The sequence below is a fragment of the Desmodus rotundus genome, chromosome 1, assembly GCF_022682495.2.
Source record: "Desmodus rotundus isolate HL8 chromosome 1, HLdesRot8A.1, whole genome shotgun sequence".
NCBI classification, from domain to species: Eukaryota; Metazoa; Chordata; class Mammalia; order Chiroptera; family Phyllostomidae; genus Desmodus; species Desmodus rotundus.
This window is the reverse complement of record NC_071387.1, coordinates 65,284,044-65,309,698: the sequence shown is the minus strand read 5'-3', so window position 1 is coordinate 65,309,698 and position 25,655 is coordinate 65,284,044. Positions and strand designations below refer to the sequence as shown.

At 41.5% G+C, this 25,655-nt stretch overlaps 1 protein-coding gene across 3 annotated transcripts in view; it reads right to left on the bottom strand.

The window, feature by feature from the left end:
• The window catches only part of ADAMTSL1 (ADAMTS like 1), an 892,695-nt gene that overhangs the window by 91,463 nt on the left and 775,577 nt on the right, over positions 1–25,655 (bottom strand). For all 3 annotated transcript variants that reach the window (XM_053924703.1, XM_053924704.1, XM_045193737.2), the window contains one exon: positions 14,472–14,599. In XM_053924703.1, the coding sequence (XP_053780678.1) occupies positions 14,472–14,599 (128 nt within the window). The remainder of the gene's footprint in view (positions 1–14,471; positions 14,600–25,655) is intronic.

Sequence of the window (25,655 nt, the reverse complement as noted above, 5' to 3'; positions counted from 1 at the left end):
CAACCTTACCAACACAGTGTATTATGAAACTTTTAATTTTTGATTAATTTATTTTTATTGTTATTTTTTCCCCTCTCCCTTTTTAACTTGCCTTTAGGCACAGAATATTAAACTCATTAAAATTATGTTTAAGGGAAGAAATTTGAGTAAGGTTTGGAGGAGCTCACCTGTGAGCATACGCATTGGCTTTCTATATCTATTTTGACTGTTTTGTGGTCTTCCCCCTTATTTTACTTATATTCCACATACTCGAGGTTATGTATGACCTGATGTGAAGATGAGTGGTTTCGCATTATGATGGTTTCTGAGAATAATACAGGGTGATAATGTGAGAATCCATCTGGAATGACAGTGAATTAATACCGGCATGTTTACCTTACCTCTCTACCCATAAGAAGCTCCCCAGCTCTAACTCGCTACCTTTGCCTTTGACAGACCCTAATGCTAGCCAGCCTCTGTGTTGCTATAAGCAAACCTGGCTGGACTGTAGTAGACCGTAACTGGCCTCCTTGCTTCTACTCTTCTTCTACCATGGTCTCTTCTCAAGACAGACAGAGTGATCTTTCTAAAACTGAATCAGATCATAAAATTTCTCTGCTTAAATTATCCAGAGCTTTTTCAGTGCAATTAGCACACAGTCTCAAGTTCCTCTTCATGACCAAGCATTCCCTATCCGTTCAGGCCCAGCTCTGTACCTCCCAGCACCCTGAGGCCACACTCCCAGCAACCACTGTGCTTCAGCCACACTGACCATCTGTCTCTTCTTCCAGAACATCAGCACGTTTGTCCTTGTGTGCCCTCTCCCTGACACCATCCACCTGCAGACATCTGCACAGCTCTGTTCCTTTGGTCTTTCACATCTCTGTGCAAATACCACCTCCTAGGGGGGCCTTTCCTAAGCACCTCATCTAAAACATGCCTCCCTTTACTCCCCTGCCAGTCATCACCAATTTTATAAGCACTAGAACTATCAGAATTTCCCTGATTTATCGGTGTGTTCTCTGCCTCCCACCCCTCACCACGTAACCTCCATAGAAGCGGGGATCACATCTTTGTCCTTCTCTTCTTTCATCCTCTCACCTAGTCCTGGCACACAAATGGTTCTCAATAAATATCCAGTTAATGAATATGTGTGCATATGGTATGCTCTGTGCATTATCTGATTTTTTTCCATAACAACTCTGAGAGGGAGGCAATGACTTTTTGTCTTTTATATAGATAAGGCTCAGAAAGGCCCCATGGTTTGTCCAAGGCCAGAGGGGGCAAACAAGTGTAGGCCTGAACGAGACCCCAGAACTTTGACCTAAATTCCAGTGCTTATAACTGGGGACCCCAAACCCATGTCTGTGGACAGGCCGCCTCAGAACTCCCAGGGCACTTATTAAAAACATAATCTGTCCTGTTATAATATAATAGTTGCCTCACAATGTAATAAAAACAACGGTGCCAATAGAGAGAAGCAGGTTAGGGACCAGAGGGTTTCAGACTCACAATTACCGAGTTATATATTTCCTATAGGAATTTTAATAATAAAGGTGGTTTTTATAGCTGCAAGTGTATAGCTATAAAATTCAAATGTCACTGAATTAAATGCAGCACTTAATTAATTACATTGAGCTTTAGCTGGAAAGTAATGGCCTCTTGTCCTGTCACTAGAGGGGCTGCTGTTAGCACAGGCTCCTTTCCGTTCTTACCCTCATGACCCATTGTCCAGACACAGCACAAAGTTATTCACGCAGTTAGACTTCATCAAAATTTAGAATGGAAACAGTGTTTCATAATCAATTGACCCTCTCACATTTATTAGAAAAAGCTTGTATATATTATTGAGTCCCACTCCAGACCTATTAAAGCTGAATCTCAGGTGTCACTATTGAAGCTGTAATCTCTGTTTTTAACAAGTTCCTGGGTGATTTTGATAAGCAGCCAGGTTTGAAAATCAATGGATTGTATTGTTTTAGTTTTTCTTGACCTGGTTTCTCTGATTCCTGGTGAGAGCTGAGGAAATTTCTTTTGCGAGACCACTAGTTCTCTACTAGAAAATTTCAATTTGGAGCTCTCCTTTAATGGCCAACTAAAAACAACAGCAGCAAAAGTAAGCCCATTTTAGATCACTGTTCTAGTCACCTAATGAGTACTGCTGGGTAATGCCATGCCTGTGTGTGTGTTCAATTAAAATCACATTAGCTAGTATTACTTTAATAACAGAAGTTAACTAAAAAGAAAAAATAGAGATGCAGAGAGGCAGTGAAGTGAAAAACAGTACGTTTGCGCTAAGAGACTGCTAAAGAAAGGTTTTGGTATGCCCCACGGAAAAGGCTTTTGCAAGAGACAAAACAGAAGAAAGTGGCGGTTGTGTGAGGCGGCGGTCACAGAGCCCCTGTGAGCAGCGCCTCCGCCATCGGGTCGTCGCCAGCAGCCATGACATTTCTGCAAACCAGCATGGGCCTGCAGATTTAATTCGTTTATGAAAATTGACAGTGTTTGTAGATCACTCTTTCAGTTAATCTGAAAGTCTGTGTTACAGTTGAATGAAAGCTACATGCAGATTATCCCTAATTTTACATCTGTATAAATTCAAGAAAAACAAGGAAATGGAAACAAAGGCAAGCTTTCCAATTTATCAGGCCCAATAGAAGGAATCAAACCTGTCCGAGAGAGTCAGACCTGGAAACGGAAGTATTAAGAGAATCATTTTTGTTCAGTTCCTTCGGACCTCTTAGCTTTTGAATTCTGGTTCCAAAAGAAGTAACATGGAACAGGGGAAATAGAGCCTCACTAGTAAGCAAGGGTGACCCTTGTACAAGGCGCAAACCTGAGATGTAGCCAAAACATGAGTATCAGTTATCCAATGATGTGAAGACATGTCATCGTGTGATGGCCTTACAGCAGAGGCACTGAGTCCGCCAGGCACTGTCCTGATAAGGCAGGGACAGACGAGAAGCCCCTGGAGCAAATGCTCAGAGATACATTCCTGTGTATGGTCTGGGCTCTGGCTCCCACCTCTTTCCCTTAAGTGTGACTCTGGGCAAAACCAAAGTCCAATGGGAAAAACTCTGAACATATAGGTGCTTGTACAATATCTTTGGCCCAGTGTGAAGGTGTCTGAGAGAGGAGCCAGAGGAGACTGAAGGTTTGTTTTTTTGAGTTCAGCCAAGAACAGAGAGCATTATGAGTAATTTTTTCTCAGGGCCCAAGTCCAGGCCTCTGCTGATAGAAACTTTGTTTTTAATAGCATGGTGCCTTCCATTTTAGAAGCCATGCCGGAGACTGACTTGCTATTTCCAAACCCTTTTCTGCCTCTTCCTGGGCCCAAGGCTGGGGCGTTTCCCAGCCCCTGTGCTCAGGTGTGGGAAAGGCACCTCATTCCTGCAGATGGAATGTGTGCAGAAATGCAGTGTGCCGCTTGACCCAAACCACAAAAACCGGCTGTGCAATGATTTCAGGCTTTATGTGAGGAGGAAATTATCTATCCTGTTTTAGCCATCTTATATTTATGATTTTGTTTGTTACAGTAGTTATCCAATGATAATTAGTCCAGGTTTAGTGAATATTTGCTCACTTGTTGAAGGAATGAATGAAATGGGCCTTCTTTTCATTCTCCTAACAGGTCACAAACATCTGGTGAAGTGGCTCTTTACTGTCCTTAGCCATCAAAAGTGAATCAAACCTAATCAACAAAAAAACAGCGAGCAAAACAGAACCAGAGACATAGAAATAAAGAACAAACTGACAGTGGCCAGAGGGGTGGGGGGAGTGGGGTAGCGGGGGAAAGAAGGGGAAGGGTCAAGTCAAGGAATGTGTGTAAAGGATCCATGGACAAAGACAACAGGGTTGGGGGAGGACTGAATGTGGGGGGTGAGGGGTGGGTAGGGCAGGGGAGAGTTATGGGGGGGAAATGGTGACAATTGTAACTGAATAACAATAGAAAACTTTAAAAAAAGAATTGTATTTAAAATATTTCAGGTTCCCACTGTTCAGCTAGAGGCGATCTAGGCCAGGAAGTGCGCACGTGTGCTCATCCCGCAGGAGGACAAGGAGACCTGTGGGGGACGACGGGACACTGGGCAGTGGCAGACACAAGGACTGCAGCGGGCAGGCCTGGAGATGACTGGGAGCTCCAGAAAGAATCAATAAATGGCAAATTGGTCGAGGTTGTAACCCAAATCTCAATTCAAGAGAAAGGTGAATAAGATAGTGATGTTCACTAATTAAAATATTTGACTATACAGCAATGAGGTGCTAGAAATTTCACAAACTTTCATAACCTAAAACTAAGCAATTGTATGAATCAAGATTTAATTGTATACATTGTATACATTTATAAAATGGTATAAATCCCGACTTAATCAATGGATAGTGCTCTGTAACCAGTAAGAATATCAAAGCAATGCCTTAAGAAATGCTAGCCTCTGCTTACAATATAATTAATTAGCATAGGTCCCCCACAAGGGCCACTGGAATTAAATCTGTGAAAACTCCCTGAAAGGAGACTTCCCAGGTGAAGAATTTAAAACCTTGCAAGTTAAGTTTAAGGGACCATGATCATTGTAAACCTAGGAAACACGTATCAATAATAACTACATCTTATCCAACTGAGTCACTAATGATGGATACTGTTAATGTTCAGTTACATTTCTTGCTGGCCAGAAACTTTTTGGGATCTGGCTACCTGGCGATTTCAACAAGAGTGGCTTTGTTACAGATAATAGTCATATTAAAATGCATATTTTTTTAAAAGTCTGGTTCTCCTTCCAAATGCCTTTCCCATTTTGTAGCTCAGAAATTTTAACTCCATCCTGTCCTGCTCACTCTCTCGCAAGGTCTCCTTCACGTCCACCGCCTGCCTCCTGGGTCAGCACTGGCCTGTCACTCAGCTCCATGTGCCTGTGCTCTTTCTCCCCGCTAGTCTGCCGAGAACTTTTCCTCTCATCGGTTATCTTTCTGAAGATATTGCAACAGCTGCGCGTTGCCATCTAGTCATCTATTCTCCCAAGTATAAAGGAAGTAAATTTGCAAATGTTAATGTTTCAGGTAAGCGGAGATGATTGCTGTGCGTCATTTGCATGTAAGAGGCTGTAGAACGCAGGTCTGCAGGAGACCACAGCGTGCGTCCATGTAAAACCCTCTGCGTACAGTAAGGACACAGGTTTGTACTTCTGAATCTGCTTCTGAATTTTGTGATGAGGCAAATACTTTCCCTAGAATCTTACTTATGTTGTTATTATAATAATCTCCCTTTTTTAGTAATAGTAAAAATAAATATTTTTCTCCTATCCAAATCATCCCATGGTTTTCAGTTAGTGTGATCTAGTAAAATAGACTGTTATTATACTTTGAATAACACTGACTATATCTGGGAAATGAGAGGTAATATATGAGCAGAGAATACAGAAAATGTAAGATTTAACCAGAGGCTACTTTTCCAGTTTATATTCAGAGCACAGCCATATAAAGCCGGAAAGGAATTATTAAAAATGTAACCTAGTGGGGCTCACTTAAAAATGGAGAGATTAAAAAAAGTGTGTGTGTGTTTGTGTGTGTGTGTGTTTGAGTTTCACTTACTGGTCTATCAATATTAAATTTGCATTTTTCTTTGGCAACAGTCGGATGAAAATGAGCTGTGCTTGTCAGGCAGGGTGTGTGGTGGGCAGAGTAATCACCCTCCAGAGAGGTCTACACCTCAGTCCCTGGAACCTGTGACTATGTTACACTACAGGGCAAAAGGGAACTAAGGTTGCAGATGGAATTAAGGTAGCTAATGAGCTGCCTTTAAAGTAAAGAGATTATTCTGAATTATCTATGTGGGCCTAATTTAATCACATAAGCTCTTTTTTAAAAATAAAATTATTTCAAGCTTTTAAAATCAGAGAACAGAGACAGAAGAGTTTGTCAGAGAGGCAACCTGAGAAGGACTCCGCCCACCGCTGCCAGCTTTGAAGATGGAGGAAGAGGACGGAGAGCTCAGGAAAGCGGTGTTCTCTAGAAGCTGGGAATGACACCTGGGTTACAGCCAGAAAGAAAACGGACCATAGTCCTAGGTCGCAAGGAGCTAAATTCTGCCAACAAACTGAATGAGCAGGAAAAGCATTCTCTTCTAGGGCTTTCAGAAAGGGATGCAGCCCATTGACATCTTGACCTTTTCCTGGTGAGACTGTACTGGACTTCTGACCTACGGAAGTGTAAGGCAATATATTCGTGTTGCTTTAACAATCTAAACTTTTGGTAATTTGTTATGGCAGCAATAAAAAACTAATACATAGGCCATATGTCCTTTCTACATCACCAAAGTTGTCACTACAACAAAGAAGACATATACGTGAGTAGTAAGCACATGAAAAGATGTTTGACATCATTAGTCACTAAGGAAATATAAATTAAAGTCACAATGAACTCTCACTTCACATCCCTGAGATGGACAGAAAGAAAATGGCAAAAGTATTGGTGGAATATAGAGAACTGGAGCCCTCATATATTGCTGGTAGAAATGTAAGATAGTGTGGCCACTTTGGAACGTAACTGGCAGTTTCTCAAAAAGTTAAACATAAAGTGTCACATGACTCAGCAATTCCACTTTTATGCATATATACCCAAGAGAAATAAAACCATATGTCTACATAATAATTTGCCCATGAATATTCATTGCAGCATTATTCCTAACAGCCAACAAGTGGAAACAACCTACATGCCCATCAACTGATGAATTATGAATACAATGTGGTATATTCACTCAATGGGCTATCATTCCACCATAAGAAGGAGTGTAGCATACATGTTATACAATCCAGATGATCCTTGAAAACATCGTGCTAAGTGAAAGAAGTCAGGAACAAAGGGCCATGCATTGTATGATGAATAGTCGGGTCTATGGAGATATAGTATATTAGTGCTTGCCTATGGCTGGTGGGAGTGGGGGTGGGGTGGGGGGTGATGGCTAGGGGGTGTGGAGTTTATTTATGGGATAATAAAAATGCTCTAAAATTAAGTATGGTGATGGATGCACAATCTGTATGTACTTAAAGCCTTTGAATTGTATTCTTTAAAAGGCTGAATTGTCATAGTGTGTGAACTATACCTCAATAAAGTTTTTTTTAAACCATCACCTTAGGTTGTAGTGACTGGTATACAACTTAAAAAATTGGCTTAAAAAATCATGGAAGTGCACACTTAAATTGGTTAATTTTATGGTATGTAAATTATTCCTCAATAAAACAGAAAGGTTTTAATCTGATTTAACCTTTCCTTGAGGATTCAGGGTGAACATTGTGACTACTCATTAACTATCTTGCACAAAAATTGAGAAGGAATTGGAATTTCTTTGCCCGTGTGATTCCGGTTAGTTGGTGCACCTACAGTATTTATATTGCTGGGCCCTTAGTATCACAGAGGTGGGTAGGGCTTAGACTGCCCTTCCCTGAACATTCCCAGGCCGCATGGCTTCCCTCTTCTCCATCCACTTTCTCAAGATAATTTTTGCCAATGGCACGTGTCAGTTTTCTCAGGTTACCTCTTCTATATTCAATTGAAGTCGATTATTCTTCAAGACACTAAGGCAGCAAGTGGTGCTGTCACAACTTCATTTGCATGTTCCACTGCAGAAGGACAAGAGACCCCACACCTACCACAGATGTGTGATGCCGCAGCCTCTCCTAGAAGCAATTAACCGAGGATATGGCTTGTCCCACTCGCTCTCCAACCACCCAAGTTTTCCTCATTCCCTTGGATATCTGTGGGATCTGCTCTTTCAGAATTTGAGATGAGTTAGCTTGGACCATTTGTTTTTCCTGTTTGTTTCCTGTAGTCTACTGGGAAATTGAGTAAGTTGGATCTTCTTGCTATAATTTTATCCATTTAATCTAACTTCTGTAACAGCTACGAGTCTTTAGTGGGCATGCTACACATGTGTACATATTGAGGAAAACTTAAGGGCCTTGGTACTCAGTATTCTATCAGATAATGAGGTCCCTTGATGGCAGCTTGAATCATTCAATGGCCATTAATTACCCTGTTATTCAGAATACCATTAGGAACACAGCCAAACTTGTCTGCCTTTGCCTCTGATCTAGTGCACTGGAGTAAACCTTCCTCTGTCAGCCTCTGCCACTGATGACAAAGCCCTCTCTGAGCCAAATGCTCTGTGAAGCCAAATCTTCCTTGGTTAACAGAATTGCTGGAAGAAAAAAAAATCCAGAAATGCCAATTCAAAATGACTTACATTATACATAGCTTACAACCCTGCTTGTCTTTTACTGTAGCTACTAAATCATGGTGGGGAAGGGAAAGGAAAAAAAAAAGAATTTCAAAAACAACTGCCATTTATTTTTATTTTCCCAGAGAGGTTTCTGTGATCTCTTTATTAGACACAATATGTGTCAGCTATTCAACTCATAAAAAACCAGAAAAACATGCCAGGAAAGGAGAAATATTTTCTGTTTCTCCCTTCCTGTGAAAACTTTGAATGAGCTCATCCGTGTTCTTTCCTTTCAATGGAAGAGATGCTCATCCCTCAGCCCTCATCTTCTTCTCATTTTCCATTGATGATGTCAGGCAGGCCTTATAGTATCTCTTTTGTGATCTTATAAAATCAATGACAACTGAAAACATTTCCCTTCTGGCCATGACTTCATCAGTGGTCCACACCTGGTCAGGCCTCATCTGCATTGGTAAGTAGAGCTAAACTCCACTGATCCAGACTGAAGCAATTTACCAGGAGACTACTGCTTTCCTTCAAAATGCTGCCCACACCATTCAGATTTGGAAGATTTCTGAGCAACCTGGCCAAGTCCTGAATCGGACTAGCCAAGGTGGCTCTTCAATCTTTGGACCTATCTGTGTACGCATCAGAGGCTCTCATTAACTGAGTGCTGTGTTTGCCTGGACACAAAGTAATCACTACTTCAAAATGTTAGAGGGTGACATTTTGGTGATATTCTTATACTCCCACTTCCACTGAACTGTATGTTACTCTCATCTACATCCTGAGCAGTGAAACAGGTATCCAATTAAGTCAGTTTAGGACAGAAAGGAATTTTGTGCCACTGGGTCTAAATGGCCATGAGTTCCGGGAACCAGGGAGGTAGAAAGGGAAACACTGGCCATCTCCATGCCAAGAGACACTCGCCAAGTGACACTCGCCACTCTCAAAGCTCTGTGGCTTAAAAGATAAAATCAATACATAATGGATGAGTTTGGGGAGAAGCAAAAGACACAAAAGACAAAATTTTACAGGCCCCAAGAGAGCAGAGAGAGGAAGTCTTGACTGTATTGGTATATCTAAAACTAAATATGTTTACATGTTTAAATATTGTACAGATTGGAGAGAGAGTAGCAATAGACCTGCAATGCATCTGAGAGGCAGACATAGCAAAACTCACTCAGTTCAGAAGATGAGGCAATTTGATGGGAGAGGTCTAGCTGTGGACCAGGAAGAGTTTATCAGGCCTCTCTTCCTGTGGTCCACATGAAATAGGCTTTGTCACTAGTGACCTCCCTTGCTCTAACCAATTTTCAGATGACTAATTCAGTCTTTCCCGTTGACACAGACCTAGAGATGTTGAGACACAGAGAGGTGCTCTACAAAGGGTTTGTGAACATTCTGGTCTCTGAAAAAGAATCTCATTCACTGTACAATTATCTTGGCTTTGTTTTGTGCATTATTTTCACAATAATAGTAGCTGATACATATTCAGTGCTTGCTATATGCCCGGCATAATTATAAGCATTTTACATGATGAATGTATTTAATCTCCACAAGAACCCTCTAAGTCAAGCACTATTATTGTCACCATTTTACGAATAAAGGAGCTGAGTCAGAGAGTATAAAGAAGTTACTCAGGGTTATATACATAGGAAGTGACAGAGCCAGGATTCAAATCCAGAACACAAGGCTCCAGAGCCTGCAGGTTTAACTGCCATGCTATGCCTGCGCTTGGGAATTATTATAACAAATTTTCTTGCATCTGGGCAACTCAGGTGCATTGGCAAGACTAAAGCCCATACATTCCTTATGAAATCATGGGAGCACTTGAGCACTTTGGGCCTCAAAGCATTTTTCCCCTTTTGGCCTATATTCATACTGAACTGAAGGTAAAAATCTCTGCAATATCTTTCAAAGCACAGAAGCACTGAAATTTACCATAAGGAATTGATTGCAAGTGAGCAGAATCAGCTCCTAAGTTCATACTTGAAAAATTTCAGTGTGAAGACTTATAGTGAAAAATACATGGAAGTAAAGTTGGGCTAATGTTTTACACATTTTAGAATTGCTTTCAGGATGTGTTTCATTTTAGGAAAGCTAGAGAAAAGACAGAAAACATTTATTGAGTGTGAACTATGTGCCTGGCATTGGGCTAAGTGCTTTTGCATGAATGCAATCTTCTTTGACCTCACAACAATCCATTAAAATGTTATTAATTTCATTCTTATGGATGAGGACAAAGACTCAATGAGGTTTTACACTTTGTTCGTGATTACACAGCTAATAAGCAGGATAATTGGTAAGCAAACTTAGTAATGCCCAATTCCCCAATCCACACCCCCAATTTAGATTACAGCTTATACAGTGTCATGCAGGATCTTGATTTGGCCATTGGAAAAAAGTTGTAACCTCTTGATTCTAGGTTGATGAATGCATCCATTGCCTTCACTAGCCTGTGAACATTATGGAGCACAAAACTTACGCCTCACTTATTGCTGTGTGTCAACAATACTTGGCAAAAGGTAAGCTCAAAATAGTAGCTGGTGAGTACCTTAATACTGTGAATGTGGATATTGACACAGATATAGATGATAATTCCAGGTAAATACACAAATACAATCTTAAGGCAATGTATACATTCGAGCCTTCATTTTTAGAGGGATTGCTTGGCAGATTTGTCAGCGGACCCGAACAAACCCCACCACTGAAGCCCTGGACAAAGCTCCTTAAGCCCTGGGTGTGGTGTTTTGTGATCTACCCCACCAGGCAGCCCCCTTTCCCCCTTCTCCGGTGCCTCTCTGGCTGCTGTCTCTCTTTCCTGGCTTTGAACCTTTTGGCAACCTCCAATAGCTCCTCTTCAAAGAGCCGAAGACAAGCCTGATGTTTCAATTGCCTTGCTTAATTCCAGACAGGTTTCCATTAATCATATTAAATTCAGGTGAACAAAGGGTATTTAGTTTGTGACAGAGCTGAATGGTATCTGGATAAATATAAACAAGAAACTTAATCCTGTAAGAGCCACTATTTGCCCGGAACTGGAGAAATGTCAGCAGTGTCCCTGCTAAGGAAGGTTGGAGGGTGGGAGGCAGAAGAGAGTTAACAACGCTGGTGCTGAGCATCTGGACTCTGTATTAAAGAGGGGAATAAAGCTTGTGACTGGAATACATTAGGAGAAAAGCAAATGTTCTATTCACAAAAAAATAGGCATTAATAATATCAGTCTTTAATCCACCCCAGGGCTCCTTAGCTTGCCTTATTCATTGTTGACTTTCATCTTCTCTGTAAAGCCTCCTGCTAAAGGGCCCTTCTCAGATCAGCTTTAGGTCACAAGGGCATAAATACAGTTGCTAAACAGATATGCAAGGGAGTAGCATGTGTGACTGGAAAACAATGTGACAACATAATCCCAGCATGGACTGATGAGGTCAGTGTGGGGTGATGTTGGCTTTTCTAGCATCTACTGAATCATCTGATGGGAGTAACAATTGAAAAGAATAAATACAAACACATGCAACATACCCCCACAAAGCTGCTTGGCCCAGATCTGAGGAAAAGGATCCTATTTTGGTAGGATCAGTGGGGAAATGGAGGGAACAATGAGCTGGGAGTTAGTGGACCTCAGTTTGCTTCTTCTCTTCACCACTAGCTGAGCGGCTGTGTGACCCCAGGATGACTGAGCTCTGAGAAATAAGGGCACTTGTCCAACCGGTATGTATGTAAGGTCTCTTTTTAGTTTCAAAGGCAAGGATTTGTAAGACAGGTTTTATAAAAGTGCTCTACTATAAGACCATAACCTTGGGAGACACTGTAACCTGAATTTTAATATTTTTAAGTCATCCGGTGTAGAAAGTTTTACCTAACATCAATGGGTAAAGGCAAAGCATTGGCAGGTACATTAGAGTAAGAGGTTGAAGTAAAACAGAATCAGAGAGAACACTCTGTGGCTTCAAACCATGACCACAGAACTCCAGTTCCCTGTGGGTGTTAAAGTCTTCTTTGCAAGAACCAAGATGGCGGCGTAGGTAGACACACTGCGCCTCCTCGCACAACCAGAACTGACAGAGAATCGAATGGCAAGGGGGGTCCAACACCAAGGAAATAAAAAATAAACATTCATCCAGACAGGTAGGAGGGGCGGAGACAGGCACCAGGAGTGGAGAGGACTCCTGTAGCTGTGGCGGGACTGAGACTAGCGGAGTGTGGGACTAATGGCGCAGGCAGTCCGAGCACTAGCAGACCCTGAGGCCCAACATTCGCGCAGATAAACTGAGAGGGCTGGACTCAGAGTGGCGGAGAGCGGGGCAGGCAGAGCGGCGGGTAGCACCCCTCGGCCCCACATTCGCGCACAGATAAACCGGATGAAGGGCAGGGAGTGAAGCAGACCACGCAACCCAGGGCTCCAGCATGGGGAAAGAAAGCCTCAAACCTCTGATTGAAAACGCCCGTGGGGGTTGGGGTGGCAGCAGGAGAGACTCCCAGCCTCACAGGAGAGGTCGTTGGAGAGACCCACAGGGGCCTAGAGTGTGCACAAGCCCACCCACTTGGGAACCAGCACCAGAGGGGCCCAGTTTGATTGTGGGTATCAGAGTGAAAGACTGAAATCCAGAGGAGAGTGAGGCGGGCGCCATTGCTCCCTCTCAGCCCCTCCCCCACATACAGCATCACAGCACAGCAACCAGCATTACCCCGCCCCGGTGAACACCTAAGGCTCCGCCCCTTAAAGTAACAGACACGCCAAGACAAAAAAAAAAAAAAAAAATGGCCCAAATGACAGAACACTTCAAAGCTCCAGAAAAAATACAACTAAGCGAGGAAGAGATAGCCAACCTATCGGATGCACAGTTCAAAGCACTGGTTATCAAGATGCTCGCAGAATTGGTTGAATCTGTTTGAAAACCAGATGAGAAAATGAAGCCTATGCTAAGAGAAACAAAGGAAAATGTACAGGGAACCAATAGTGATGCGAAGGAGACTGGGACTCAAATCAATGGTGTGGACCAGAGGGAAGAAAGAAACATCCAACCAGAAAAGAATGAAGAAACAAGAATTCAGAAAAATGAGAGGCTTAGGAACCTCCAGGACAGCTTGAAATGTTCCAACATCCGAATTATAGGGGTGCCAGAAGGAAAAGAGGAAGAACAAAAAATTGAAAACTTATTTGAACAAATAATAAAGGAGAACTTCCCTAATCTGGCAAAGGAAATAGACTTCCGGGAAGTCCAGGAAGCTCAGAGAGTCCCAAAGGACCCAAGGAGGAACACACCAAGGCACATCATCATTACATTACCCAAGATTAAACGCAAGGACCTACATCTAAGATTACTGTATCCAGCAAAGCTATCATTTAGAATGGAAGGGAAGATAAAGTGCTTCTCAGATAAGGTCAAGTTCAAGAAGTTCATCATCACCAAGCCCTTATTATATGAAATGTTAAAGGGAGTTACCTAAGAAAAAGAAGATCGAAAATAGGAACAGTAAAAAGGACAGCAAACTCACAGTTATTAACAACCACATCTACAACAAAAACAAGAGCAAACTAGGCAAACAACTAGAACAGGAACAGAACCATAGAAATGGAGATTACATGGAGGGTTGTCAATAGGGGATTGGGAGGGGGAGATGGGGGGAAGGTACAGAGAATAAGTAGCATAGATGATAGGTGGAAAATAGACAGGGGGAGGGTAAAATTAGTGTAGGAAATGTAGAAGCCAAAGAACTTATAAGTATGACCCATGGACATGAACTATAGGGGGAGAATGTGGGAGGGAGGGGGTGGGCAGGATGGAGTGGAGTGTGGGGGGGAAATGGGACAACTGTAATAGCATAATCAATAAATATATTAAAAAAAAGTCTTATTTGCAATGAGTATAACAAGGAGAAATGACAGGGCCCCAAAAGAGCATTCAATAATCTTAGGTCATGATTACATTTTGCAACATGCTACTTACTTGTACACATTTCCTTTTCATGTGTTCTTTCTGTCTGGAATATTTCCCCCATCTCTGCTTATCAAAATGCCATTCATCCCAACTCTAAGATCTCCCAGATAGAAGGAAATGTCCTTGCACACATTTTTGTTATCACTTAGAGCACTTATTTTATTCTACCAAATACTACACATCACCTCCACTTAATTATAATTACAGATTATAAGCTTCCTTAAGGCAGGGTATGGATCTCACTTATCAGTGTGTTCCTGGGCCTGCTTGGCACATTGTAGGCATCCACCCAATGACTGTTTCTAAGTTGAAATGAACAGAGCTTTTCATGTTACCTGCCAATGTGACGGCAATGGAGACAGAGTCATATCCCAAGGCATTTGTGGCGTTACAAGTGTAGAAACCCACATCAGCTTCCACTGGTGCCAGTATCTGTAAGGAATCATCTGGTTGTAGAAGAAACCTGGAACAACAGAACAAAAATTTTGGTCAGGTCAGGTCAGTTGAATGCTTTTTGGCAATCAATGTTAGTCAAGCAGGAAGGAACCCAAGGGATATTCAGGATCCTGTTTTAACAACAGGGACAAACCAGCCACAATGTCACTCAGGAGCCCTGACTCTCTTGCCACTGTGCTTGGTGTGATTCTGGTAGCAACCTCAGATAAGGAGGTTTTTTATTGCTTACACTGCTTGTTGATTACTTGACCTAAATGCTACCAGTTGGAGCAGACAGCCTAAGTGCACTGAATACGTAGAACACATAGCTCGGGGGGAAGAGTGGGGGAGGATGAATGGTGCAGATGGATCTGGGGAAATCCTTATGGAGGAGGAAAGTTATAAAGGAGGAACGGGTCTTGGTTGTGTGGGGGAAAATAAGCAGACCTTTCAGGTATGAAGAAAGGCATCTGTTGAGGCTTGGAGGAGGGAGAGAGTAAGCCAGAAATCAATATCAGTAAGAGGATCTTATATTTAAGTCTTTTATCCACCTTGAATTTATTTTTGTGTATGGTGTAAGTTGGTGATCGAGTTTCATTTTTTTGCATGTAGCTGTTCAGATCTCCCAATACCATTTGTTGGAGGCTATTTTTGCTCCATTTTATTCTCCTGCCTCCTTTGTCAAATATTAATTGACTGTAGAGACTTGGTTGTAACACCATAAAAGTCCTAGAGGAAAACATAGGCAGGGAAATCTCAGACATTCCATGCAGCAACATCCTCACAGACATGTCCCCTAAAGCAAGGGACATAAAGGAAAGAATAAACAAATGGGACCTCATCAAAATAAAAAGCTTCTGCATGGCTAAAGAAAACAGCATTAAAATGAAAAGAGAACCAACAGTATGGGAAAACGTATTTGCCAATGATACCTCAGACAAGGATCTGATCTCCAAAATATATAAAGAACTCACACGACTGCACTCCAGGAAGACAAACAACCCAATTAAAAAATGGGCAAAGGACTTGAACAGACACTTCTCCAAGGAGGACATACAGAGGGCCCAGAGACATATGAAAAGATGCTCAGCATCACTAGTCATCAGAGAGATGCAAATTAAAACCACAATGAGATACCACTTCACATCAGTGAGAATGGCCGTCATAACCAAATCAGCAAATAACAAGTGCTGGCTAGGTTGTGGAGAAAAGGGAGCCCTAGTATGCTGTTGGTGGGAATGCAGACTGGTGTACCCACTGTGGAAAACAGTATGGAATTTCCTCAGAAAACTAAAAGTGGAACTGCCTTTTGACCCAGCAATTCTGCTGCTGGGATTAAACCCCTGAAACACCAATCCAAAAGAACCTGTGCACCCCAATGTTCATAGCAGTACAATTTACAATAGCCAAGTACTGGAAGCAACTTAAGTGCCCATCAGCAAAAGAGTGGATCCAAAAACTATGGTATATTTACACAATGGAATTCTACGCAGCAGAGAGAAAGAAGGAGCTTATACCCTTTGCAACAGCATGGATGGAACTGGAGAGCATTATGCTAAGTGAGATAAGCCAGGAAGTGAGGGACAAATACCATATGATCTCACCTTTAACTGGAACATAATCAACAGAAGAAAAAAGCAAACAAAATACAACCAGAGACATTGAAGTTAAGAACAATCTAAGAATAGCCAGAGGGGACAGGGGAAGGGATAGTGGGGAGAAGGGCTTTCAGGAACTACTATAAAGGACACATGGACAAAACCAAGGGGGAGGATGGAGGCAGGGGAGGGAGGTGGGTTCAGATGGGGTGGGGTGGAGGGATGGGGAGAAAATGCAGACAACTGTAATTGAATAAAAATGAAAGTTAAAAAAAAAGGACACATGGACAAAACCAAGTGGGAGGGTAGAGGCAGGGGAGGGAGGTGGGTTCAGATGGGGTGGGGTAGAGGGATGGGGAGAAAAATGCAGACAACTGTAATTGAACAACAATAAAATAATTTAAAAATTGGGAAAACAAACAAACAAAAAAACAAACTAAGCAAACAAAAAGAACAGAAAAAAAAAAGAGGATCTTGATGTGCATATTTGAAGGCCATTGTGCGTGTAGTTACCTCTTAATTCCAGGTAGTCATATGTACATCTATTGTCTTCATTAGTCTGCAAACATTATGGGGCACAAAACTCAGTTCTTATTTATTATTGTAGTTCCCACCATACTTGGCAGAGGGCCCTTGTGTAGAGAAGGTGCCCAACAGAATGAAGGCAAAGCCTGCCCTTCAGGGCCACGTAGAGACTATTCTAGAATAATCACTAGTTCAGACACTCTGCTTTACTTGAAAAGAAAGATAAGAATTGCATTGTGGGTGCCTACACAAAGAACTTCAAAGCCAACTCCAACCTCAGTTTATTGTTTTTTCCTCTCTCATAGAGAAGGCCACTTATAAGAACTACCTGGTACATCATGGCAGTAGGCAGATTAATGACTAAGGATGACTTGAAGCTGATGTCTTGGTGACTTGGTGAGGCTGATGATAACTGGAGTGTGTTTGTGGAGCTGAGAATCCCGGAGGGCAGTGGGGAAGGACAGGGCAGGAAGCTCAGAGATCCAGTGCTCAGACTTGGAAGGGTCTTAGGTGGGTAAACCATTCAATAGCACAGAAATGGTTTAGAGTTGGTTTTTGGATTCTTAGAGTCAGTCATTTCTATCTTTGTGATTATTTCCAACTCCCTAGTTTCAAAAGGCCCAAAGGTCTAGGCCCTTCATGTCATATTTGTATCCATTCTTAGAAGTCAAGCAGGTAGCAGGGGTTATTTTTCAGGAAAGGGGAAAAAACCCATAAAAATGTCAGGAGAGCTCACAAGACTTAGTGGTGAAATTAAGACTAGAGGTCAGCTCTTTTGCCTTAGCAACACATTCTCCCCACTATACAATTCTTCTCTTTCTTCACTATTGCTCCAGTCTCTATGGCCTTTGCAGTTCAGCACAGCCTCTAGTCAGCTCTTAATTATTCTGAGGTGGGTGAGGAGTCTGGCAGTGAATCAGGCCCCCTGAACGCTGCTTTTGGCCTTGGGCCTAATGCATTGCTTAATCTTCTTTTTTTTTTTTTTAGAATATAGGAAATATTTTAATTCATTGCTTATTTTTACCTCCTGTCAGAGGAAAGGCAGGAAAAAAAAGGCTTATACAAATTAATATTTAATCTAGTTATGTATGGGCAGTTGTAATAAAAAAAACGAGGAGGGAAATAGAAAACCTTAGCCAAAGGGAAGTTTCTGGATGGTTTTTGTTTGATTCAGTGCTATTCCAGACCATCACTGCTATTCTTGGGGACAGTCAAACTTTTGTGTCATTAAACCAGAGCTGAAACGTAGTGAGGGATGACAGAGAGGGTTTGAGAGATTGTGACAGAACTCATCCACTCATTCAGTCATTCATCCATCAGATAGTAGGTGTTTTGTCTCAAAGTCAAACAATTACATGTTAGTTTGTTAGCTTATTTCAAAGAAGCTAAAAAGAGAAAGGTGACTATACAATTTACTTATCTTTGGTAAGCCATATGATAATTAAGTAATAATATTAATGTTTTCAAAAGGAATCTTAATAGATATAATAATCATTACCCAATCTCTGCAGATATACAGGCTGTTTTAGATTTGAAAAATTACAAGTTGACTTTATGTTTAAATCTTTATGGTTTCCTAGGAACATGTATGCCTCCATAACAATTTCCAAATAAAAATAAGGAAAGTAGGCTTCATCATATTCCAGTGGAACTGCCCTGGCCGGAATGGCTCAGTTGGTTGGAGTGTCCTCCTGTAGACCGAAAGGTCATGGGTTTGATTCCTGGTCAGGGCACATACCCAGGTTGTGGGTTTCATCCCTGGCTGTGGTGCATACAAGAAGGCAACCAATCAATGTTTTTTTCCCTCTCTCTCCCTTCTTCTCTATCTAAAAGCAATAAAAAGCATACTTGGGAGAGGATAAAAAAAATTCAATTTCAATAGAACTAACTACTCAGAATGATTGAACTTAGTTGATCACTTTTCAGTTTACCACACGAGAAAGGCGTGGATTAAACTTTGCTAAGTTCTAAAGTCCACTGGGACAGTTGCCTCCCTAAAACTGGCACTCTCTCTCTTCCCTACAGAAAGATTTCTTGAATTAAATATTCAGAGCAGGAGGCTAGAAGACAGGTCAACTGAACTTTATTCTGGTCCTGCTATGATTTAAGTAATCACCATTGGCAAATCCCTTCACCTTCCTGCATTTCAGTTTATCAACTTCTAAAACAGTTGAAGTATGTTTTCCTATGCAGTAGAGGAAACTGTTAAAATGAGGTTGATAAGGTACTTCTAGACCATCTTTTGGTATTTCAATGACCCATTGATAATGTTGGACACTCTGAATAGAGAATTAAATGTGAGGAAGGAGGGAGAGGGAATGAGAAGATTATGAGGAAGGACGCAAGGGGGGCACATGATATTGGCCGATTTCCCTCCAGACAATTTATTAGATCTTCATATTCAGATCATGTTTTTTTCCCACAGAACTACTGTACTTGCCTGATCTCATGCAGAGGATGTAAACCCCAATCCCCCACTGGGCCTGAACCAACTATTTCTTTATGTGGGGATTAGCTTTTGTGGCTACATGAATTTGTCCAGACACTGGTGCTACTGAGTGAGCCACAGTGCTTTCTGCCTGTCTAAAGCCTGGAGAAGGAGGCTCACAAAGTCGGTGAAGAGCTGGGAGGAGATCCACCAGACCAGGCACAAAGCCATTAGGGTCTGAATTAGGATATGAATAGCGGAAATGGAATGGAACCTGGATCTTGAGAACCAGCATTTGTACTTTCTTTTATTCCATAAACTGTCTATACAAAGATTAAAAAGACTAAAAAGCTCGTTTATTCCACAAACTGTCTATACAAAGATTAAAAAGCTCTGCCTTCATAAAAGTTTTAAAAATTGTCTTAAGACAAAATCTACATGGGACAAAATCTAAATTTGTCATGTATTACATGTACTTATAAATTACCTGCATTCATAAAACTGAACTCTTTAGCTCAAGAGCCCATAGTTATTTGATGGCAGAGTCAGGATTTGAAACAGGGTTTCTTGGGCCAGCACTTTCCCCCAACCTATCATGTCTTTAATATGCCCATGAACTTGGTAGAGGGGGTTTGAAGGCTGTCACTAGTGACAGCCATAGTTCTGGGGAGGGTATCCACGCAGGGCTTCCTAGGAAACATGACAAGGCAAAGAAAAGGGTTTGCCAGGGAGACTGAGGTTTGCCATAGGCTCTCTACCTAGCCTGGCAACTAGGGAGAGGGGTACCTGGTAAAACAAAACAAAAAATATTTCCTTTGTACTTCAGGCACCTACACTATTCATTTAACTTAATTTTCTGTTAGTAGCTGATTTCTGTCAATTTGTATTTAGTTTTCAAGTTTGACAGGACTGTTTCAGAATGCACAGGCGCAGAAACATAGTGCTGCTTTCCAAGCAAAAACAGAAAGATTTCTCTGGGGTGCTTTTGGAATTTAAGGAATCAGAGGACTGGGGGGACATGAAATGGGACATAATTAAAACCTACATAGCAAATAGTACTGTGCTCATATTAGGTATATTAATACTCACCATTTTCCTCTCATACCCACACCACACTTTCCTTTTGCTTTACTGAGCTAAAACTTAATACTTAATTTCTTTCTTTGGTCATACTTTTCACCTGAAAATAAAGGAGCAATTTTGCTTTTCTGGGGGTTTTTACGTGTAGGCTTCTAAGCCTGTTTTCTCAAGCAGTCTACTAATTAAGTAAAGAGCAGTTGAGAGAACACAAAGAATTGCTTTAGTTACATATGTGAAGCTCTCATCATCCATGTGAGTAGGATGTGGACAAAGTGCTTATGGGCCAGTCCTACCAAGTACAAGCTTCTTGAGATAAAGTTATCTCCTCTGCATTTGCAACGTACAATGAGAAAGTACTCTTATTTGAAAATAAGGCAGCTCTGGGTGTAAGTTTCTAGCAATTCCGTGAGTGGGGTGGCATCATGATGCCTCGTGAATCCTCGGCTCAATTGTGAACATCACTGTCTTATGCAGGCCCTCCTCTCAGACTGACCCCCATAACCAAGCATGGAAGCTGCTGTGGAGGGGAAGCCTTCCTGATGTCACTCAAAAGACGTGGAGTCATGGGGAGCCTTGGGTGAGCCTTTCAACCCCGTGAGCCTCTACGTCCCTTCTGCAAATTTAGGACAATACTGACCTCAGAAGTTCTTATGAAGATCAAATAAAGGAATATATTGACCCATTCTCACTATTTTCTAAGTAAAAAGGCTTAAATGTCAAATGCATCTAAAAAATTAATATATATCTACTTTTAATGGTACTCATGGTAGTAACCTTTGTTACCATCTTGGAACTCCTCCTTGAAATTGTCAGCTGTCAGAGGAATTTTTAAGCTCTGGACACAGAAATATCCATCTGCTGCATGAGTCCTGATGTTGTACCATGACCCTAACAAGCAAGCATTCTTATGTGCATTTTAGGCCTCAACACAGGATTAGAAGCTTGAAATCACAGGTACACCCTTTCTCTCTGTAACAGTATCTTCCTCATCTGTTCAAACTTACTTGTCCCACATCCCAACACAAACTTCTCTCTTTAGTCAACATGGCCTTTTTGACTTTTCTTGCCATTAGTCTGGGGCAGAATTCATGCTCTTTCTCCTCCTGTCTATCCTTCCAAATTTTCCCCACCCCTTAAGAATGAATTCAAATTCTCCTTCCTGTGTAACCACAGTCCAGAAGAGTCCCCCCCATTTCCGGTCTGGCAGAGTTGTTCTGAGTTGTACTACAAAGCCCTTCCCATTCTACAATGTCTCATTTCTTCAGCTAAATTGTAAACTAAATGCTTCAGGGACTGGAATTCTTTTACTTCTTTCATAGTTTCCTCTTCAGTATTCAGCAAAATGCTGGCAAGCTGAATAAATTCTTCCTGAACACTTGTTTAGTTACCTTCAGAATAATAGGACTGAAAATAATCATACTGACAATGTAGCACAGTGGTGAACAGCACAGACTGAAGAGCCATGTGGCTGATTTCCAGCCCCAGCTGCAACACTTTGTAGCTGGGCATGTACCATATTTTGCCATTTAGAATGCACACTTTTTGGCTCAAATTTTTGAGGAAAAAATAAGGATGTGCATTATATATGGGTAGTACTAATTCCACATCGATATAAATATTTTTAATTTTTAATTTATGCTTATGCATTAAAAATGTAACTAAAAAGCAATAACAATATCCATATGTTCAAAAATAAATGCTAAAATTCCTTTATAATACAAAATCAAGTATATAAATACAAATAAATAAAAATTGAGTTAGAAAATTAAAACGCGAGATTTTTTTCCTGAAAGTTCAGGCCAAAAATGTGGGTGAGCATTATACATGGCAAAATACGGTAATTTATGTAGTTTCTCAGTCGCACAGTTTTCCCATTTATAGAAGGTGGAAAATTACAGCACCTTTCTAGGGTCGTTGTGAATATTCTACATGAGTTCAGGTATTCTAAGAACATAGAAAGGTGCCTGACCTGTGGCAAAAAATTGCGCAGGTAGGTTATTATTATTCTGTTGTTGACGACACCGTCAGCATTGTCGTTCACTCTTCATGTCTGAGCCTATGTATTCTGCATGTTGTGGGAAACCGTTTTGACATAGGTAATAACTGAGGAGCGTAGGGGTTTCAAGGAAAAAAGTCAATCATGGGTATGGGGAGGGAGCAAGGGGTCTGCTGTGTGAGAAAGCGGGGAGTGAGCACGGTGCACCACCTACCTCTGTGCGGCACTGGGAGTGGAAAAGGGGGTGACGGCTGCAGCCCCAACGCTCACTGACTGGCTTCTACTCTTGACTCAGGAATCTCTGAACAAGGACAACCACTTATTTCCATACTGTGTTAACACTAGTAGCCAGATACTGGAATGTTAGGACACTTAAGAAAAGCCAGGATCCTGTGATTGCACAAATGTATATAAATAAGAGCAAAAAAGTAAGAGTTGGAAAAATGTAGGCCTAGAAGCAAAGAAGCAAACTCAAGGAAGGCTGTTTAAAGAACATGAGCTCCAAACTCATAGGAGCAGCTGCTGAGGACTGTTCTCTACCGTGAAATGCAGCTTTTTTTTTTTTTTCCCCCTCTTTAGGGATTCCTTAGCTAAGGATAATAAAATCTACCACAAAGGAGCGCAGGCACCAATATTTGTTAGACAAGTGCATAAGCTTTATATAATTTTATTCTATTATATTACTAGATTGACATTATTCTCCCAGTTTAGAGAGAAAAAAAGCAGCTCAGAGAAATAATTTGTTCAGCTAGTGCACAAGGTGGAAATAGGAATGGGGAATGACCTCCGGCCTTTTAAAAAACTGACTATATTCAGGCATCCACTGGGGCCTAATAGGAAGGCACGTGGCTTGGCTTCATCTTGGTGGGGGCAATTTGGGCCAAGGTTTGTGGTTACTCAGGGAAATGGACAATCACTAACAAGAATATTTGAGATTTTAAAGAACTTGAGGTTGAAGGGAAAAAAATGCTATGAGAACTCTATGAGCAAAAGTTTTTTCTGAATCCAAAAATTATAGTAGCCCAGAGACTTGCAAGAGAGAACTTTCTTTTGTCCAGATATTTTGGAGGACAGATTTAAGGTTCATGAGGAGTTTCATATCACCATTTGGCTAGGGCAACTTTTCAAAACTTTTGCTGTTTTTAATGTAATTGCCAACTAAAAGTTATTTAATGCCGGAAGCTTCATGATTGCTCCAGGTGGAAGTATAGAAAATATTTTTGGAATGGGAAAGGCCACCTGACCACACATTCTTAACCCTGTCCTAATACTTCTTGCCAAACCATTCAGTTTCATTCTCTTTAGAAATATGTGAAGCCTTGGATTTGCTAATATGGGCAGTTTTATCTGCTCACTGGGTAGTTCATTTCAAACTACAAACCTTGGCATAAAATGACTCTGACTCAGGACAGGGATCATCAAACTCCAGTCAGCTGTCAGCTGCGTTTGCAAATAAAGTTTTATTGGAACGCTGCCACACCAGTTTCGGTATTTTCTATGGCTGCTTTCATGCTTCAGTGGCAGAGTTGAGTTATTGAGACAGAGCTAGGACGACCTAAAAAGGCTCAAGTGCTTACTTTCTGGTCTTTTACAAGAAAAATTTGCTGTCCCTGCCCTAGAACATGGAGGAATTTCACTTGTGGTTTGTTTTAGTGCTTTCCTCATTTATGGCAAAAATGTTAATTACTCTTTAGGAACGCTGCCATTTGCTCAGACCATTTTTCTAGGAGGAAGAAGTTAGCTGCTCTGGGGACATTTTGAGACCTCCTAGGCTTTCAGGGAATAGACAGTGCCCGACTCGAAGCCCCACCTGTGCTGCCTGATTGACACTATTGTCTCCGGTCCCCTGATGCTCTCTGCTGCCCTATGAATGCCGGTCATTCTGCAACCTTTGCATTCACTGACCCCCACCCCCCACCCCCATTTACTGAGGCTTATGTATTCACTGGGATGGTGCCCTTTCTTTTCTCACTTGCTATTCTTATTTTTCAGCTGGGAAAAACATTTGTCATCCCCATTTCCTTTAGTTCTATAACGGAAACAAGCCAAACCAAATTGAAACTGGTTTCTTCTTCCTTCCCTATATGCCCTGCCTCCAGGATTTATATTATCTGCAAACTTGGAAACTGCATTTCATGTGCTTATGACTTATACATCTAGCATCATTCACAACTGTGGTGCTGAAATTGACCCTGGAGGCAATTCACATCTGATGCTCTCTTCTAGTCTGAGAAGTTTCCATCTGTGGATACTCTGTTGCCCAAGCCTTCCAAACACTCCTTAATTCATCTCCCATTCAACACCACTTTGGAACGTTGTCCAAAGCTTTCTGGAAAGTATAAGCATTTAAAACATACGGATTTCTTTCTTACCAGATCTGAAATGATAGCAAAAATTGTCAGTAGAATATAAGCATCCTCTCCTATGGCCTGGATTTAGGCTGATAATTCTCCATCACACTGTGTTTTCCTAGATAACTTTGTATCTCAACTCTTGGAACAACTGCCTAGGTATTCCTCAAAATAAGAATAAAGCTCCTCATTTTGTGTGCTGGAAGGCACTGTGATGTATTGGCCCTATATCCACCTGACGATGACGCAGATACTGACAAATGAGTGTCCATTGTGAACCTGGCATTTTACAGACATATCTGTTCTTCACATCCTTGCTCGTCTGCAGGGCAGGTATGATCATTTGAACTGGAATTTGAGCCTGAGGTGCTCTGATTCTGGCCTTACTGTCCTTCCACCGCTGTTGGCCGTCCTCTGTGCTAACTGATATACCATCAGGTTGTTCCTGCTGACCAAGCGGGTGTTCAGAAATGATCAGCATGAATCTGGCAGACCCGGATAGGAAGAAACAGGAAAGGGCTTAGGGATCACAGGGCAGAAACTTTTGGGAGGAAAGGATCAATCTTCATTCAGCTTTCCTTTCCAGTTTGTAACTCAATGTCTAGTGCCAATTTGGGGGAATCTGGCTTTTCTTTTCTCTAATGAAGTCAGCAGTGTCCTTACAAGTATTGTTCCTAGAGTTGGATTCAGATCTAGGACCACTGTACATACAGGGTGGGCGAAGGACACTTACTGTCATAAGTACATGAAACACAGTTTATTCTTGCATTAATATTTATTAGTTGCGGTATTATGTTTCATACAAACAACTGCCATCCTGCTTTTGCCCCACCTTGGGCATTTGTCTGTATTGTGTGAGCCTCCTGGTATTAGAAGTGGGGAAGACTTACTTCATAGATTCTTTGGCTAGTGTTGTACTCTGTCCAAATGCAAATTGGTGTTAGCTTTTGCCTGAGTCTAAACTCAAAATGTGGTAGAGAGTAGGATGGCCCAGTGCGTGAGCGTTCAGTGTTTACACAGCGTAACTGAAAAGCGAGGAATGGTTTGTTTCCTTTTGCTTATGGTCTAGGGCTGTAAACATGCACACGCACACACACACAGGCACA